The 18,390-nt window shown below is 37.6% G+C and overlaps 2 protein-coding genes across 6 annotated transcripts in view; both read right to left on the bottom strand.

Annotated features, from left to right (window-relative positions):
* Positions 1-9,020, bottom strand: part of TERB2 (telomere repeat binding bouquet formation protein 2) — a 35,858-nt gene extending 26,838 nt beyond the window's left edge. For both annotated transcript variants that reach the window (XM_086710585.1, XM_025919992.2), the window contains exons 1-5: positions 8,935-9,020; positions 8,739-8,820; positions 7,605-7,744; positions 4,927-4,988; positions 1,094-1,179 (exon numbers count right to left, since the gene is read on the bottom strand). In XM_086710585.1, the coding sequence (XP_086566711.1) occupies positions 1,094-1,179; positions 4,927-4,988; positions 7,605-7,744; positions 8,739-8,820; positions 8,935-8,998 (434 nt within the window). In that variant the 5' untranslated portion in view covers positions 8,999-9,020. The remainder of the gene's footprint in view (positions 1-1,093; positions 1,180-4,926; positions 4,989-7,604; positions 7,745-8,738; positions 8,821-8,934) is intronic.
* A 7,952-nt stretch (positions 9,021-16,972) lies between these two features.
* TRIM69 (tripartite motif containing 69) overlaps positions 16,973-18,390 on the bottom strand; it is a 45,873-nt gene continuing 44,455 nt past the window's right edge. For all 4 annotated transcript variants that reach the window (XM_025919583.2, XM_086710582.1, XM_086710583.1 and 1 more), the window contains exon 7: positions 16,973-17,569. In XM_025919583.2, coding sequence (XP_025775368.2) covers positions 17,028-17,569 — 542 coding nt within the window. In that variant the 3' untranslated portion in view covers positions 16,973-17,027. The remainder of the gene's footprint in view (positions 17,570-18,390) is intronic.

Here is an 18,390-nt window from a genome sequence, read left to right as displayed (position 1 = left end):
TCTCAGACTTAAGTGGTAGAATATCTAGAAGTCGACCATGAAACAATGTTTTACTAAACTTAATTAAATACAAAACTTTGGGTAAATTAGATAACAACTAACTTTAAATTATAACAAATCAAATAGTAGGTACAAAAGGTATAAGAAAAAATTATGGAAGAAAAACTTAAAATTGAAAAAACTATATAAAATAAACCTGTTTTTATATTGAAGAGAGACAGCTACTATTGGATCATTTTTATTTCAGCAATCAAATACCAGACCTTTGAAAAGCCAGTACTCTCTGTGAGTATTTGAAAGCCATGGAACTGGAAAATACAGAATTAGGACTAGATTACGAATAAGACTGAAACAAAGGGGGCCTCTCATAGATTGGCTCTAACACAATGGCAAGTCCATGATTGTATTTTTAATTTCTTGAACCAAAGTGACTACATCACAAACAATTTAGAAAGGAAGGGGGAAAATCACTTAGAACTTCCCATCCTAATAAAATTACTGCTAATATATAGTATATTTCCCTATTTAGAAAATATTTAAAAAGTAATATAACAGCACTACTCATACATAAATTCTTGTTTCTTTTTGCAAGAATAGTCTAGCATAGTGGTTGGCTCTGGAATTAGACTGACCCAGTTCAAATCCAACTTTTCCCCACTTAATAATAAAAGTTTATATGGCTTTGGGCAAATTAATCTATCTAACCATAGATTTATTTTTCTGTAAAATGGCAATGGTAATAATTATAGTATCAATCTTGTAAGAAGATGGTGAAAATTAGAGGCGCTTGGGTGGCTCAGTCAGTTAAGCGTTCCATTTTGTCTCAGGTCATGATCTCCCAGATCGTGGATTCAAGCCCTGAATTGGGCTCTGTGCTGACAGCTCTGAGCCTGGAGCCTGCTGCAGATTCTGTGTCTCCCTCTCTCTCTGCCCCTACCCGACCCATGCTCGGTCTCTCTGTCTTTGAAAAATAAACGTTAAAAAAAAATTTTAAAAGAAAAGAAGACAGTGAAAATTAAATGAGATAAACACAGTTAGTGCTCCAAGATGCCTACATTGAATTGAATCTCAATGAAGTAGATGAATTCAATACCTTTTGGATAGTTCTTTTTTGTGATATATTGCTAGTTCACTGCTTTCCTTAAGGTCCTCAATTTCCTTTGGTGTTACTTCATCATGCTGTGGATAGCAAAAGAAATCACATTTTTAAAAATCACGTCAATGATCCGATCAAATGTTTTTTTCAGAAAGCAAAAAAGTAAATTAGCAATATATACCGAGAGTCTTAACATTTTTATACACTTAGGTACATTCAATCTAGTTTGGTGTCAAAAACTTACAAAATTTTGTACACACACACAATTATTCTATTTGTTTTTAGGGATATGTGATGAAGACCAGAATTGTTAAAATATCAGCTGTGGTTGTAGTAGATAGTAAAACGTGAACTAATTTTATTCTCCTATCAACTTTGGAAATTTTCCCTAATGTGGCCATATTACTTTTTAGTTTAGTGCCTGGGTGGCTCATTCGGTTAAGTGTCGGACTCTTGATTTCAGCTCAGATCATGATATGGTTCATGAGTTTAAGCCTCGCTTTTGCACTGTTAGTGCAGAACATGCATGGGATTCTGTTTTCCTCTCTCTCTGCCCACCCACCCCCACACATGTTCTCTCTCTCTCTCAAAAATAAATAAATATTTAAAAGATAAGGAAAAAAATTTATTAATTTAAACTTAAAATTCTTGACTTGAAGATTCCTAGGCTTCCTATAAATTATAGATCAAAACTATGAAGTAAGCTGAACAAATTGTATTTTCCCTTCAAAATTAAAATGGAGTATTTAGCATGGAGTTATGAAAGAATCAAACATGTATTAAGTTTTTCAAAAAGATTATGTGAAAGTGACTCAGATACTGGTACCTATCACATAATATATTTACTTAATATGCCTTTGGGAAATATCTGTTTATGTCACAAATGTCCAAACAATAACATAACACTCCTCAAATTACTTACCAGATTTATGCATGTTGTTGCCATTCGATGAAGTACCTTCTACTTATATATTCTATGGTTACATTATTATAATTGCCTAATATTCAATATCAATCAATATCTTGAAAGAACAAGTCACTTATCATAAAATCATATAATTTCTAGAGCCAGTCATCAATACAGGCATGTTCTACTAATTTTTTCATAGAAAAATATTGGATTGGGTTGGAGCAGAGAAAATTTGGTTCCATTTTGCTAATATCTAGTATGTGACCTAAAACAGGTTTTTACCTTCTCTTTACCTCAGGTCTCATTTCTAAAACTGAATGATTAAATTAATGAGCTTTAAGGAGCTTTTAGCTCTAAAGTTCTGGCTTACTCAATAATAACTGTCAAATAACAACCATTCTATCACCACTCGCGTCCCTGAAAACAATATGACAAGCCATGGATTGGATATTTTGATCCTTAGTACAACATAGCCAAAGACACTAAAATAATGGTTATTTTCAGATGATGACAACTTGGGGGAAAAAACAATTTAATAAAAGGAATACAAAACATATAAGTTAATTGCTTGGCTCCAGAAATATAAAGATTTCTGAAAAATTCCAAACACTGAAAAGTTAAATAATACAGTAAGTAGTATATACCTTTCACCTAGATTCGCAAAGCATTAACATTTTTATCACTCTGCTGGTCCATTTGAAAATACTTGCAGATAATATGACATTTCACTCCTTAATCTTTAACTTGTGTTGTTGGGTTTTTTTAATGTTTATTTATTTTTGAGAGAGAGAGAGAGAGAGTGAAAGCGTGGGAGGGACAGAGAGAAGGGGACAGAATCCGAAGTGGGCTCTGTGCTGACAGAAGTAAGCCCAATGCATGGCTTGAACTTATGAACTGTGAGATCATGACCTGAGCCAAAGTCTGACAACTGACCCAAAGTCTGACAACTGAACCACTAGGTGCTCCTAGCTTGCCTTGGCTTTAAAAAGCATTCTTTTATTTTTATGATGCCACCATCACAATTAAGACAATTAACATTAATTAAATATTACCTACTAGTCCATCTTTAAATTTTTCTGATTGTTCTCAAAATGTCTTTTTTACTTTTTATTTAAAAAATATCCAGAATCGGGGTGCTTGGGTGGCTCAGTTGGTTAAGCTTACAACTCTTGATTTCAACTCAGGTCACGATCCTGAGGTTCATCAGTTCGAGCCCTGCATCAGGCTCTGTGCTGATAGTGCAAAGCCTGCTTGGGATTCTCTCTCTCCATCTCTCTCTGCTCCTCCCCTGCTCGTGTTCACTCTCTCTCAAAATAAATAAATATTTATTTTTTAAAATATCCAGAATCCAATCAAGGTTTATACATCACACTTGGCTGTATATCTCTTGATCTAGAACAGTGTTCCTGCTTTTTTATTTTTTATGGCATTGTTTTAAAGAGTCTAAGCCAGTTAGTTATTTTGTGATATGTCTCACATTCTGGAATTCTCTGAGTGTTTACTCATAATTGGATTAAGGTTAATTAGGTTAAACATTTTGAATAAGAACACTTTATAGAAAATATTGTATACTTTTATTATATCACCTCAAGCTGAACATAATGAGAGGTTATTCCAATATTGGTGATGCTAAATTTGACCAGTTGTTTAAGGTGGTATCTGCCAGATCTCTCCATTGTGAAGGCATATCGCTTACTTTTGTAACTACTAAGTAATCTGTGGGGTGATAATTTGAGATCATGGTTTTAACATCCATTAATGACCCTGCCTAAATCAATTATTTTACTGGGGGTGGTAAAATGGGGATTTTATATTCTACCAATGTTTCTATATTTAAATTTTTTAAAGTTTTATTTGTTTTTTGTTTTTTGGGGTTTTTTTTTTTTGAGAGAGACAGAGACAGTACAAGCAAGGGAAGGGCAAAGAGAGAGGGAGAGAGAGAATCCCAAACAGGCTCTGTGCTGCCAGCGAGGAGCCAGACATTAGGCTCAAAGCCATGAACCATGAGATCATGATCTGAACCAAAACCAATAGTCAGACACTCCACCAACTGAGTCGCCTAGGCGTCCGTGTATTTATTAGTTGCCATTTCATAAAGAAGTTTGTCTTATTCCATGTTTTCTTTCCTTCCTTCCATCACTCCTTCCTTCCTTCCTTTATTTCTCTTCCCACCTCATTTCCTCTCTTCCTTCTGTTCTTATTTTCCTTTCTTTATTCCTTTGGAGCATCACTACTGAATCATGGATTCTTTTAAATTTAATTCATTCCTGTCATTCTTTTTGATGCTCAAATTACCCCAAATTTGGCTATTGCATAAAAATTTTGAAGTAAGTCAAAAGCATAGGCAAATTTGAAGCAGAATAGCAAAAGCTATAAAACAATCAATTTTCAGTTTTGTACACATTTATTGACAGGTGTTATTGAAGATATTTAAGAAATGACACAACAGAGGGATTAGTAAATCAGAATCTATGCTGGCAGTAAGGGTGCCTAGATGGTTCAGTCAGTGGAGTGTACCACTCTTGATCTTGGGGTTGTGAGTTCAAGCCGTGTGTTGGGTGTAGAGATTACTTAATAAAATAAAATAAAATCTTAAAAAAAATTAAAAGGAAGAATTATATATTCTGGCCATAAAAAACTGGGTAAATACTGTGCACCTATTACTCCCTTAACATTAGTGATAGAAGCAAATTTTCAAATTTTTTACGTGAATAATACAATAAAAATATCTCAATTTCATCAATGTGCCAGTGTAAAAACAATGTCAGACTAGATTATATTCAATAAAAGCATGTCCTTTAAATTCTATAATCTGGATCATTGACATTAATATGTCACAAGTAAACATTTTTAAGATTACATTGCTTTCAAAAATTTTTGAAACTGTAGATTCTAACCAAATACCTTTATTTACTCTTACCTTTTCTATCTGAAAATGTTGATCTTGTTCCCAAATAAAATTACCAAGTTTTCTTCTTATTTCTGTGGTAAGAAAAAAAAATCCAATACTATTTTTTAAAGTAACTTTGTAGAATTTTCTGAAATTTACCTGAAGTCTGAAATTTCTAAGCCAGCATTATTCCACTTGTATCAAACTCACCTAAGATAGTTGTTTAAAATGCAGATTCCTATTGAATCAGATGAATGAGGGGGAGCTCAGGAATTTGCATTTCTAACAAACTCCCCAGATGGTTCCAAAGCATTATAAGAATCATTATTGTAAACTTTTTCTGCTGGAGTATAGGTCTTCATTAGATGTTTGTATCTTTAGGCCAACCATTAATAAAGAAGACAATCTACAGTCAAAATAAAAGGTATAAAATTCCTAAATTTGTAGAGTAGAGGTCCTCAAGAATTCAATAATTTGGTAAAAGAGGAGTGGAAGAGTGGAAGAGAAACATGTCTAGTGGGCATAGTAGTGTGTGTGTGTGTGTGTGTGTGTGTGTGTTTTAAAAGTTTATTTATTTTGAGGGGGGAGGGGCAGAGAGAGAGGAAGAGAGAGAGAAGCTCAAGCAGGCTCTGCACTGTCAACGCAGAGCCCAACACGGGGCTCAAACCCACAAACCATGAGATCATGACATGAGTCAAAGCCAAGAGTTGGATGCTTAACCGACTGAACCACTCAAGTGCCCCTAGGTCACATTCTTAATGATCTCAAAAGTTTCCATAGTAGCCCACTTGCAGACAAAAAGGTAACATCCCTCTAGACCTATGTCGTCCAATATAGTTGCCACTGTACTAGCTATATATCGCTACCATATTGAAATGTATGGCTAGTCCAGATTGAGATGTACTAAAAGTGTAAAATAAAGTCTGGATTTCAAAGATTTAGCATCAAAAAAAGAATGTAAATATCCCAATGATTTTTTATTTGTTATATATTGAAATAATATTTTAGATACATTAGGTTAAATAAATATATTAAAATTAATTTCACCTATTAATTTCATCTATTTTTATTCACTGACTTCTTATTTATACTAGAGAATTTAAAATCAATATGTGGCTCACATTTGCATCTCACACTTCTACTAGACAATACTGGGCTAGGTAGATAATAATGTATACTTTTCAATCTTAAAAAGGAGCATGTTTTCACTGAAAACAGATTTCTTTCATTTAAATACATTTTAATGTAAGATGCTAAACTCAAAGACAGGAGTAATAATTTAAAATCAGGTCAGATAGTCATTCTATAATATAAGCCCCGTGAAGGTGGATATTCACTGATTTGCACAGTTTTTGAGTAAATTAGTTCGCCTATCCAGTCATTAATTTATTTGTATAAATAAATTATTTTGGAACAATTTATTGTTATAACCAGCTCTCACAAGGACATCAACTGTGAAAGGAATCCAATCTTTGGGGTTTCTAAAGCTCTTCTATAGAAATCTTTTTCAAGTTGCTTTGTTTCGTTTTGTGCTTTGTTTTAAATAGACTGCTTACTGGGACTTTGTTCTAGCTTCAGTCTGTCTTTCTAAGGACAGACACACATATATCAAGAATTGGGTAATAATGCAAGACCTAAAATGGAATATTTAAGGTTACCCCACAAAAGATAGGGAAATGATGTTCCAAGCAGGGAGTACTAAAAGAACCAATCTCAGAAGCAGTTTATTAACTTGCCCTTTATAGGATTGCTGAAATAATTAACATGAAAGTACTTTTATTTTTTTTTATTTTTTTTTTAAATGTTTATTTATTTTTGAGACAGAGAAAGACAGAGCATGAACGTGGGAGGGTCAGAGAGAGAGAGGGAGACACAGAATCTGAAACAGGCTCTGGACTCTGAGCTGTCAGCACAGAGCCCGACGTGGGGCTGGAACTCACGGACCGCGAGATCGTGACCTGAGCCAAAGTTGGACGCTTAACCGACTGAGCCACCCAGGCGCTCCTGTACTTTTAAAAGTGTAAAGAACATGGGGCGCCTGGGCGGCGCAGTCGGTTAAGCGTCCGACTTCAGCCAGGTCACGATCTCGCAGTCCGTGAGTTCGAGCCCCGCGTCAGGCTCTGGGCTGATGGCTCAGAGCCTGGAGCCTGTTTCCGATTCTGTGTCTCCCTCTCTCTCTGCCCCTCCCCCGTTCATGCTCTGTCTCTCTCTGTCCCAAAAATAAATAAAAAACGTTGAAAAAGAAATTAAAAAAAAAAAAAAGTGTAAAGAACAGGGGCACCGAGGTGGCTCAGTCGCTTAAGCATCCGATTCTTGGCTTTGGTGCAGGTCATAAGCATCCGATTCTTGGCTTTGGTGCAGGTCATGATCTCGTGGTTCGTGAGTTGGAACTTGCTGAAGTTCACAAAACTAGTAAGTAATGGATCCTAGCCATTAGGCACTGTGAGGGCAAGATCTGCTTTTTGTCATATTCTGCACTGAATCCCCAGTATCTGGGTTGAAACTGGACACACAGTAGGAGTTTAGTGAATGTGTGAATGAACAATAAACAAAGCTAGAATATACACCCAAGGAAATGTGATCCCAAGTCCCTTTCCACTTATATTAAATGATACAAAACACAAAAATCTCTGAGAACAAAGCTCAGTAAAGTTGGGTGACCTGGCTGGATTTGGCTAACAGAGATTGGATGACTGATCTTTGCTAACCTTTTTGCAGGCATGCAGGAGGAAGAATGAAGTGACCTAAAGCCACCGAATTTTTTACTTCAGCATTAGCTACTGCAGAGAGATAGTAGGCATGAAAAACTGTAGCATTATCTTCTATGTAATCAAGGCTCTGATATATCCTAGGAGAAAGAAAGGGAGATATTTTAGGTTATAAAATAAAGAAGAATTGGGGCGCCTGGGTGGCTCAGTCGGTTAAGCAGCCGACTTCAGCTCGGGTCACGATCTCACGGTCCGTGAGTTCGAGCCCCACGTCGGGCTCTGGGCTGATGGCTCGGAGCCTGGAGCCTGCTTCCGATTCTGTGTCTCCCTCCCTCTCTGCCCTTCCCCCGTTCATGCTCTGTCTCTCTCTGTCTCAAAAATAAATAAAAAACGTTAAAAAAATTAAAAAAAAAAAAGAAGAATGTATTCAACCTTTCAAAAGAAAGAATAAATGAGTGAAAGTAGGGATAATTAGGTGTGGGCAATTAGGACACTGGGGAATAAGAGAGTGGGGTGGGGGGCAGCCAGGGTGGTGACCAGACTTCTGCTTTGTAAACATAATGGAACAGCAATGTGAAGGGGGGTCGTAGGTGGGCAGATTGGAGGCAGAGCAACCGGTCTGAAAGCTACTGTTACATTCCATGCCAGAGGTAATGAGGGCGTGTGCGAAGGTGGTTGCAGTGAGTACGAAGAACTTTTACAGGGTACGTGACCACAGGGTACGTGTTTGGCCACTGACCGATTAATGGGGTGGAGTTATTTCCAAGAAACTCCTATGGTTTTCAGTTTGAGAGCACAGGACTTGGTGCAGGTGTGAGGGGACAATCAGGAGATTTGGTTTAAACATATTGAATGTGATGGGCCTTCAAGGCACCACGTAAACTTGTGGGAGAGACAGCTGGAAACGTAACCCTGGAACTTGGGCGGACTCGTGAACCAAGTAGGAGGCCATGTCGCTGTGTCGGAAAGAAGAGAAAGGTCATTTATATCCCTCCCCGCTTCCCGTCTAGGGCTGAAAACTTGCTCATTTCCAGTCTATTCCTGTGATCGATATTTATTAGGGGCCTGCAACTTCCAACGCCAGCTGCTGACTCATCGTGACCCAACAGGCACTGCCAGGTGGCCTTCAGGTACCTCAGCGTGTCTGGGTGGGAGGCATCACAGCTGAACAGGAAGTCGGCGGCCCTCGGGTCGCTGATGGAGCCCCCTTCGGCCACTGTGGAGGTAAGAGCACAAGGTGAGCCTAGCAACTACCCTGGGACCAAAGCACCAGAGCGAGAAGGGATGCTCAGTTCACCACCTCACCCACCCCTTCCGCCCAGCTGCCTACCCCAGAACTGCCTCAGTTCTCCGCCGACGCTGCGGCAAAACCAACCCCGCTGCCCCTGAAACATGGCGTCCGGCTGCTTTCGGGGATGTGGGGGCGGGGCCTACCGGGAATCGCTGATTGGTCCGAGGTACAAAGCCACGCTCAATGATTGGTTCTCAGAGTAATGGGCGGGAAAAGCCTGCGGCAGGAAGGTGAGGCGTCCGGCTGGCACTGCTGGAGAGCTGACTGGTGTGCGGCTGTTGGAGAGACCGTTCAGCTTTCCCCTGACATTGCGGAGAGCGCCTAGTCACGTTGGTGAGTTTTAAACCCTCAGTATTCAAGTTACTGTGCTATTGTTACAGGCATGGGCACAGGTTCTGTGGCATCAAGCATTATTTTGCAGCAAAACTCATTGTATCATTTCATTTATAAGTGTTTCAGTTACAATATCTAAAGATAAGGAGTTTCAAAAAAGCAAAACCACAATACCATTATCACACTTAAAAATACTAATTCTTTAATGTTGTCAAATTTCACCGGTGCCGAAATTTCCGGTTTTTTCAAAATTATGTTTTTCTTTTACAGTTTCCACCACCACCACACTTCGCTTCCTTGCATCACTTTTGATAAAGTCTATTTTCCTGGTGTTGGGTCCATTAAATCGAAACTCTCAAAAATACTGATATAAAGCCTATAAAACATTTTACTATCTTTTTTAATGCCTGCAGGTTCTGTAACAATGGCTCCTTATTCATTTCTGTTATTAGCTATTTGTGCCTTTTTATTTCTTAGTCTCACCAGAAGTTTGTCAATTTTATTAGCCTTTTCAAAGAACAAACTTGTGGCTCTTTGTTGATACTCTTTTATGTGTTTCTTCTCTATGCCATTAATTTCTGGTTTTATAATTTCTTTGGTTTTGAATTGCTGTTCTATTAATTTCTTGAAAGAGGAGTGATTTTCATTCTTTTATTTCCTAATATGTGCAGATAAGGCTATAAATTTCCTTGAAACTGTGTGCCGTGCCACAGTTTTCAAGTTGTCATTTTTTATTGTTCAATTCAACATATTTTCAGCCTTCTAATATGTTATCTGATCCATGGGTTATTTAAAATACTTTAAAGTTTCCAAACACGTGATTATTTATTTAGTTAGCTATTGTTAATGATTCCTGGTTTAAATGCATTAAGATAAAAGAATATAGCCTATATGCTTATAATCCTTGAAATTTGTTGAAATTTCCCTTATGATTGAAGTGTATGGTCAGTGTTATGTTTGTGTTTGCAAAGAATATTCTGAGTGTTGGGTACAGCATTCTGCATATGTTCATTGGGTCAAGTTTATTCATCATATTGTCACGTTTTTCTGCCAATTACTAAATGGAGCATATTAAAATCTCCTTTGTGGATTTATGGATTTCTTGTTAATTTTTTCTTTATATATGTTGAAATCATGTTGTTAGGCGCATGGTAATGTTTACTTGGTACTTTCTAGTTGACTGAACTATTAAGCACTTAAATAGGAAAGGCAAAACTTTTTAAAACATATGAATAAAACAGGGGAGAATATCTCTTGGTCCTCTGAGTAGAGAATAATTTTTTTTTTTTTTGAGAATAATTTTTTTTTTAATTTTTTTTTTCAACGTTTATTTTTGGGACAGAGAGAGACAGAGCATGAACGGGGGAGGGGCAGAGAGAGAGGGAGTCACAGAATCGGAAACAGGCTCCAGGCTCTGAGCCATCAGCCCAGAGCCCGACGCGGGGCTCGAGCTCACGGACCGCGAGATCGCGACCTGGCTGAAGTCGGACGCTTAACCGACTGCGACACCCAGGCGCCCCGAGAATAATTTTTTAACAGACACAAGTATTAACCATTAGAAGATATTTGCAGTATAATTGGGGTGGCTGGGTGGCCTAGTCGGTTAAGCATCTGGCTTCAGCTTAGGTCACGATCTCGTGGTTTGTGAGTTCGGGCCCCGGTCACGCTCTGTGCTGACAGCTCAGAGCCTGGAGCCTGCTTCGGATTCTGTGTCTCCCTCTCTCTCTGCCCCTCCTCCACTCGTGCTCTCTCTCTCTCTCTCAAATAAACATTTAAAAAAATTACAACAAATAAAAAGAAGATATTTGCAGTGTGAATAACCAACAAAGGATGGGTATCTAGAACACAAACGTAACCCTATGAATCAATAAGAGAGAAACAGCACAATGGAAAATATGGGCAAACACCTGAATAGACATTTCATAGAAGAAAATTAAGTGGCCAGTAAACTTAGAAAAATATTCTCAACCATGGGGATAATTAGGGAAATGCAAACTAAAACTACAAGATACCATTATGTACCCACTTTACTGATAAAAATTGAGTTAGCAAAGACATATAGTAATGGGAACTCCCACTTGGAGTGGGAATGTAAATTGGCAGTCACTTTGACCAACAATTCAGCACTCCTTACTTGAAGATGTGCATACCCTATGTTAGCATTTATTAGATATATACCTTGAGAAACTCTTGTTGCTGTTTACCCTTATACTTTGTACAATGTTTATGGCGACATTGTTACTAAAGTAACAGCAACAACCAAAAACAAAACTAGAAACAACCACTTATTTATCAACAGTAGCTAGGGTATTTAAACTGTTGTAGTTTCATAAAATGGAATACAACATAATTTTGAATTTTGAAAAACATAAGGAATACATACAACATGATTCCATTCATTTAAAGTACAAAAAACAGGCATAATGAAACTTCCTTTTTAGGGATACATATATATGTAGTATATAGAAAGAACTAAAATAGTACATTTGTTGAAAATATAGCTATGAATTATTTTCAAAAAGTAAAAAACCAGATACAAAATGTAGGATAATGATTACCCCAGAGCCAAGAGAGGCACACAGGGGGCCTTAAAAGGTTTTGATGGTATTCTATTTCCAAAACTAGATGGTCAATTAGTGGGAGGTTTTTTTTTTTTTTATTATTCTCTAAATTACGCATATGTTATATACACTCTCTTGTGTGTATTTTATAATTTAATTTTTAAAAATAATCAAGAAAGTAAGTCAACTTAGGAGGATTTTTTTTTTAACGTTTATTCATTTTTGAGACAGAGAGAGACAGAACATGAACGGGAGAGGGTCAGAGAGAGGGAGACACAGAATCGGAAACAGGCTCCAGGCTCTGAGCTGTCAGCACAGAGCCCGACGCAGGGCTCGAATTCACGGACCGCGAGATCATGACCCGAGCCGAAGTCGGCCGCTTAACCAACTGAGCCACCCAGGCGCCCCAGGAGGATTTATCTAAAGTAGTTAAACAGATACTTGGCATTAAGTAAATCACATTTACTCATCTGAAAAATAAGTTTGTTCAGAGCATCTTTTCCTTGGAAATACTTGGTAATCCAGTATTACTAACTTTTTCTTCTCCTGTAGCATAGCTACATTATACAACTGTGCAATGATATCAACACTGCTATTTTAAAAGTCAGTTAGTCACAGAAAAGTGCAAGGTGTTCTCCTTTTAAGGTTCTCACCTCAGTGAATCCTAACATACTGACTTTACCTTCTACTTTACCTTGTACTTCATATTTTGTTACTAGCAGTCTCATTTGTAGCCTGGGATAAAATAATATAGCCCTAATCACACTTCTCAGTGAATAACATTCAGAATCTCTTTCTAGCAGGGAAGTCTCATATTGGTGTTTTATGATTCATACGCATAGAAGGTTTTAATTATAATCTGAGTTCTACATAGAAGGATTGTTCAAATTATTCAGTACAGAATAACCAATTATCTGGGGAAACTGGGAAAATAAATTTGTGTCATCTATGTTAAGATAAATGCTGGAGAGGTGAGGTAGTATGTTAGAAAAAGTATTAAAGTGAATACTTACAGATAGTGGAAAATATGTATACACCTGTGGTCTATCCTTTGAAAAAAAATACTCATTTTTTTCTTTCTCTTTTTTAATAAACAGCTTTATTTTATTGTGGTATAATATACATTCCATAAAATCTGCCCATTATTAGTGTACTGTTCACTAATTTCTAGTATATTTATATAACTATGCCACCATCACCACAAAAAAAACATTTTTAAGAAATATATTTTCCAAATTCAGATTAGAATTTTAATTCATTCCTAGTCATCTTTTATTATCTCCAACGTAAGTGTAACTTGTCTTTAGAATTTTCTCCTTCTATTTTGGTAAATATTGACCTTCCCTTTCTCCGAATTCTATAGTACTTGTCTATCCCCAAGGACAGACTTCAGATACCAATGATCTAGAACTCTATATATGACTTAATGGATAGGAGCTAGGCCCCATTTTATCCCTCAAACTCTTTGTCATACTAATTGAAATTCTCTACCACTGTGTCTAAAATCAAAACTTTACTTCTTGGGCACCTGGGTAGCCCAGTCAGTTAAGCATCAGACTCTTGATTTCAGCTCAGGTCATGATCTCATGGTTTGTTAGTTGGAACCCTAAGTCAGGCTCTGTTCCGACAGCATGGAGCCTGTTTGGGATTCTCCCTCCCTCCCTTCCTCTCTAATTAAATAAATAAATAAATAAACAAATAAATAAAAACATCTAAAAAAAGAATTACTTTTTAAAAAAGGAAATATTTACTTCTTGAATATGGACTATATATTAGCTAGTAAGTAGTACCAGGTCAATGTTAAATTTTCTGAATATGATAATTTAGTACTGTGTTTATGTAAAAGAGTACCTTCGGGGCACCTGGCTGTCTTAGTTAGAGTATGTGACTCTTGGTCTCGGGATTGTGAGTTCAAGCCCCACATTGGGCAAAGAGCTTACTTTAAAAAAAAAAAAAAAAAAGAGAGTGTCTTGGTTTGTATGAGATACTTGCTGAAGTATTTAGGAATAAGAGTCCTAATGCCTGTAACTTAATCTGAAGTTGCTCAGCAATAATAACATTAGCCATACTATACACTATACACCCAAAATCATATGGGATGGATGTGAGGGAGAGTGAATAAGAAAATGTGGCAAAATACTAATAATTGATAAATCTGGGTGGAGAATATAGGAGAGTTTATCATACAAATGTGCAGTTTTTCTATAAGTTTGAATTTTTCTTTTTTTAAAAATTTTTTTAATGTTTATTTTTGAGAGAGAGAGAGAGAGAGAGAGAGAGAGTGTGTGCGCGCGCAAGTGGGGGAGGGGCAGAAAGAGAGGGGGACAGAGGATCCAAAGTGGACTCCATACTGACAGCAGGAGCCTAATGTGGGGCTCGAACTCACAAACTGTGAGATCATGATCTGAGCGGAAGTCAGACATTCAACCAACTGAACCACCCAGGTGCCCCCCATGAATTTTTCTTTTAAAAATTTTTTTTAATGTTTATTTATTTTTGACAGAGAGAGAGAGAGAGAGAGAGAGACAGAGCATGAGCGGGGGAGGGGCAGAGAGAGAGGGAGACACTTAATCCAAAGCAGGCCTCCAGGCTCTGAGCTGTCAGCACAGAGCCTGACGCGGGGCTGGAACCCACAGACCACGAGATCATGACCTGAGCCAAAGTTGGACGCTCAACCGACTGAGCCACCCAGGCGCCCCCCACCACTCGCCATGAATTTTTCTAAATAAAGATGAAAAAAAGTTTCGTTAGTTCAATAGTTCTCTGTCCTAGCTGACATTAAAATCACCTGAGAGCTTTTATTTTTATTTACTTTTTTTAACTTTTTTTTTTAACATTTATTTATTTTTGAGACAGACAGAGACAGAGCATGAGCAGGGGAGGGTCAGAGAGAGAGGGAGACACAGAATCCGAAACGGGCTCCAGGCTTTGAGCTGTCAGCCCAGAGCCCGATGCGGGGCCCGAACTCACCGACCGCGAGATCATGACCTGACCCAAAGTCAGACGCCCAACCGACTGAGCCATCCAGGCGCCCCTTTATTTACATTTTTAAGAGATTTTATCTTTAAGTAATCTCTACAGCCAATGTGGGTCTTGAACTTACAACCCTGAAATCAAGAGTCATACACTCCATCAACTGAGCCAGCCAGCTGCTCTTTATCTGAGATCTTTTAGACCTATAAATGCCCAGACTCCACCTGCTAGAGATTTTGATTTAGTTGGTCTTGGGTGGGGTCCAAGCTTCTGAATTTAAGTCTCCTTAAATGAACTTTTTTTTTTTTTTTAATTTAAATTCAAGTTAGTTAACATACAGTATAGTCTTAGCTTCAGGGATAGAACCCAGCGATGTATCTCTTACATATGACACCCAGTGCTCATCCCCAAAAGTGCCCTCCTTAATGCCCATCACACATTCAACCCATCCCTCCATCCACCTCCCCTCTATCAACCCTCAGTTTGTTCTCTGTATTTGAGAGTCTCTTACGGTTTGCCTCCCTGTTTTTATCTTATTTTTCCTTCCCTTCCCCTATATTCATCTGTTGATTTCTCAAATTCCGCATATGAGTGAAATAATATGATATCTGTCTTTCTCTGACTATTTTGCTTAGCATAATACCCTCTGGTCCCATCCATGTTGTTGCAAATGGCAAGATTTCATTCTTTTTCATCGCTGAGTACTATTCCATTGTGTGTGTGTGTGTGTGTATTTATCACATCTGCTTTATCCATTCATCAGTTAAGGGACATTTGGGCTCTTTCCATAATTTGGCTATTGTTGATAGCACTGCTATAAACATTGGGGTTCATGCTTCAAAAAATCTAGTGAGGTTTCAGGCACAAAACAAGTCCTTATTACATTCTGATTGAAAGGGACTTATTTGTTTTAAGTAATTTCTTAAAAATAACCATCATAATGTCATGACTGTTTACCCAATTCAGCAGCTATAATATGATTATATTGTATATGTATTGCCAACACTGCAGGAATATTACCTATGGCATGTGTGTGTCCTTCCCAATGTGATTGATAAGACAGGGGGCTTTTACCCTGCCAAAGAGCTGTGCTAATTGTAATTTTAAAGGGCCAGTACTGCAGGTCCTAAATAACCTCCCTCCCCCTCCAAAAAAGCCTTTTAGATATAGAGGATGAAGCCCAGTTAGATGGGACTTCAAAGGAAAAGAAGGGATGGTTCATCAAGAGTACTGCTGAGATGAGTGATGCTAAGAGCTTTAGACTTAGAAGGAACACACTGGAGGATGAATATACTAGAGAGAATAATATAAAAAGTATTAATATTTAAATTATAGGCAGGAATGATGAGGGGAGTCTGGCGGGTTCAGTCATTTGAGCGTCCAACTCTTGATTTTGGCTCTGGTCATGATCTCATGGTTTGTGGGATCAGACCCCGCATCAGGATCCATGCTGTTAATGCAGAGCCTGATTAGGATTCATCCTTAGATGAACCTCTTTTTTTTTCTCTCTCCTCTCTGCTCCTTCTCCCACTTGCTCGCTCTCTCTCAAAATAAGTAAATAAACATTAAAAAATCATAATAAATAAATAAATTATAGGCAGGAATGATGAAAAGGACATAGTCAAAAGTACTCTGAAATACTTAAATGTATTTGAGTATGGAACAAGTACTCCCGAAGGTAGATTAAAGCAAGAAAAAGAGACCAAGAGAGTCAGGCTCATTGGACCAAAAACTATCTTGAGAGAATTCGAGACAAGATTATAAACTAGCCCAGACCGTTTCCTATTTTTTCTATAAATTTCTGGAGCAGTTTTTTAAAAACTATGGTAACAAGTTCTAGAAAAGAACTGTATTGCAAATTGTATATTAAAAGATAATTAAATAGGAAGAAGAGTACACATCTGAAAATTTATCTACTAAGAGTCTTGTGCTGAGAATAATGACAGCATAATAGAATTTCTGGGCATGTTTGAAAAGGGTTTCCAAGCATCAAAACTCAAGTTGCGATTTGCTCCAGTAACAATAGTGTGATGATCATTCTCGTGAAGAGTGGCTCCTGTCATAGAAGACCCCAGAGAATTAGAATGACATCTTGAAAAGCTTCAGTGAAATCCACTTAAGACACTGAGAATGGAATTTAGTTTGTGAATCTTTCCTTCATTATTCCAGAGTTCCTCATAAATTGGGAAGAGAAACCAGTGAGACTGGTAAACTATTTCAATACCTCTTTAATAACGCTCTGAATTTACACAATAGTATGAGTAATTACTGTGGATGTAAGATATGCAATGGTTCTTTATTCTCTCCACCATCATTAAGGCAAGGACAGAAGTAGGGATAAAGTTTCTCCATGAAAGTGCTACTGAAGGTGTAAATGTGGGTCATGGTTTTAGCATTGTAGAAGGACACCTGTCCTCCTTCATAATCCAGGTATATTCCCACCTTGTTGAGGTTGTTAGTCAGTTTCAGACTGCATGAAGGCAAATCTAGAGCCTTTAGATCAGTTTGGTTCCTTAGTCTTAAAAGCCAGAATCCTTGCTCAGGAGTTAGAGGACAGCTGCCCTTCCGAATGATGGATTCTCTGACGACTCCAACTGTCCACTTTGTCTTCTTTGACACATCCACTTCCCAGTACCACTTCCCAGATGTGAAGCCTTTTGAGCCCAGCACAGCCACACTTGAGTCAAACCTCTCTGGATCATCAGGCATTACCTGCTTAATGTCACCATGCCACACACTGGTTTGATTTTTGGAGAGCATCAGATTTGGGTGAGCTGTTTTAGGGTCCAGAGTTAATGGAGATAGGCCTAGTAAGAAAATAAAGCAGGGATAGGGAGAAAATGGATGAATATAAATTCCCCAAGTAAAAGACAGTATTTACACAGACACCAGTAATTTATCTTCCCATGTACATATACTCGTAGGCAGGTAATCACTTAAATACTTTTTATTGTTTTATACCCATGTGGCTGTATTCTAGATATCTTTTAATTTGTGGTAAAAATCTGACTTTACTCTGAACCACTTTATGCTGTAACAAAGAAAACAATACAAATAATATTAATATGTTCGACCAAATGTAAGAAAATACAAATGCTGATGGGATAAAAATTAGGTAAGTTTGTTCTGGGAGAACTTTCTAAGGACAAAAAACATTTCAGTTATGATATAACATCTGTGAGATATATTCTGGATGTATTGAGTAAACAAAGGCAAGAAAGGAATAAAAACAGTAGCTTATGTGGGAGGGAAGGTAAGGGCTTGCCTGTTACAGGCAGGTAAGTCTGAGCTAACTGGTAAGGGTTTAGAGGACAGTGGTGAGAAGTTTACATTTGGCTTAATAGATAATGGGACTTTTGAGATGTGGAGTGGTTTATGCCACTGCTATTCAGAGTGTTTGGTTACCAGTCTGGGACAAAATAGTACAGAAATTAAGAGTTAAGCTCTTAGAAATTTTCATAGCAATCTGACAGTAATTTTATGTCAGTTGAATCTAATAATTAAACAACCAGTCTTGTACTTCGTAATTTTCTTAAATTCCACTTTTTCAGGTAATTAATTTATACTCTGTTCCACAAACACATCAGTCTATGACAGGTTGAGATTTTAAAACCTGGTCCTTGGGGCA

This window comes from Puma concolor, chromosome B3 (genome assembly GCF_028749965.1).
Source record: "Puma concolor isolate L17-30 chromosome B3, mPumCon1.1.hap2, whole genome shotgun sequence".
Classification (NCBI taxonomy): domain Eukaryota; kingdom Metazoa; phylum Chordata; class Mammalia; order Carnivora; family Felidae; genus Puma; species Puma concolor.
The sequence above is the reverse complement of the archived record's forward strand: the minus strand, read 5'-3'. Positions and strand labels throughout refer to the sequence as shown.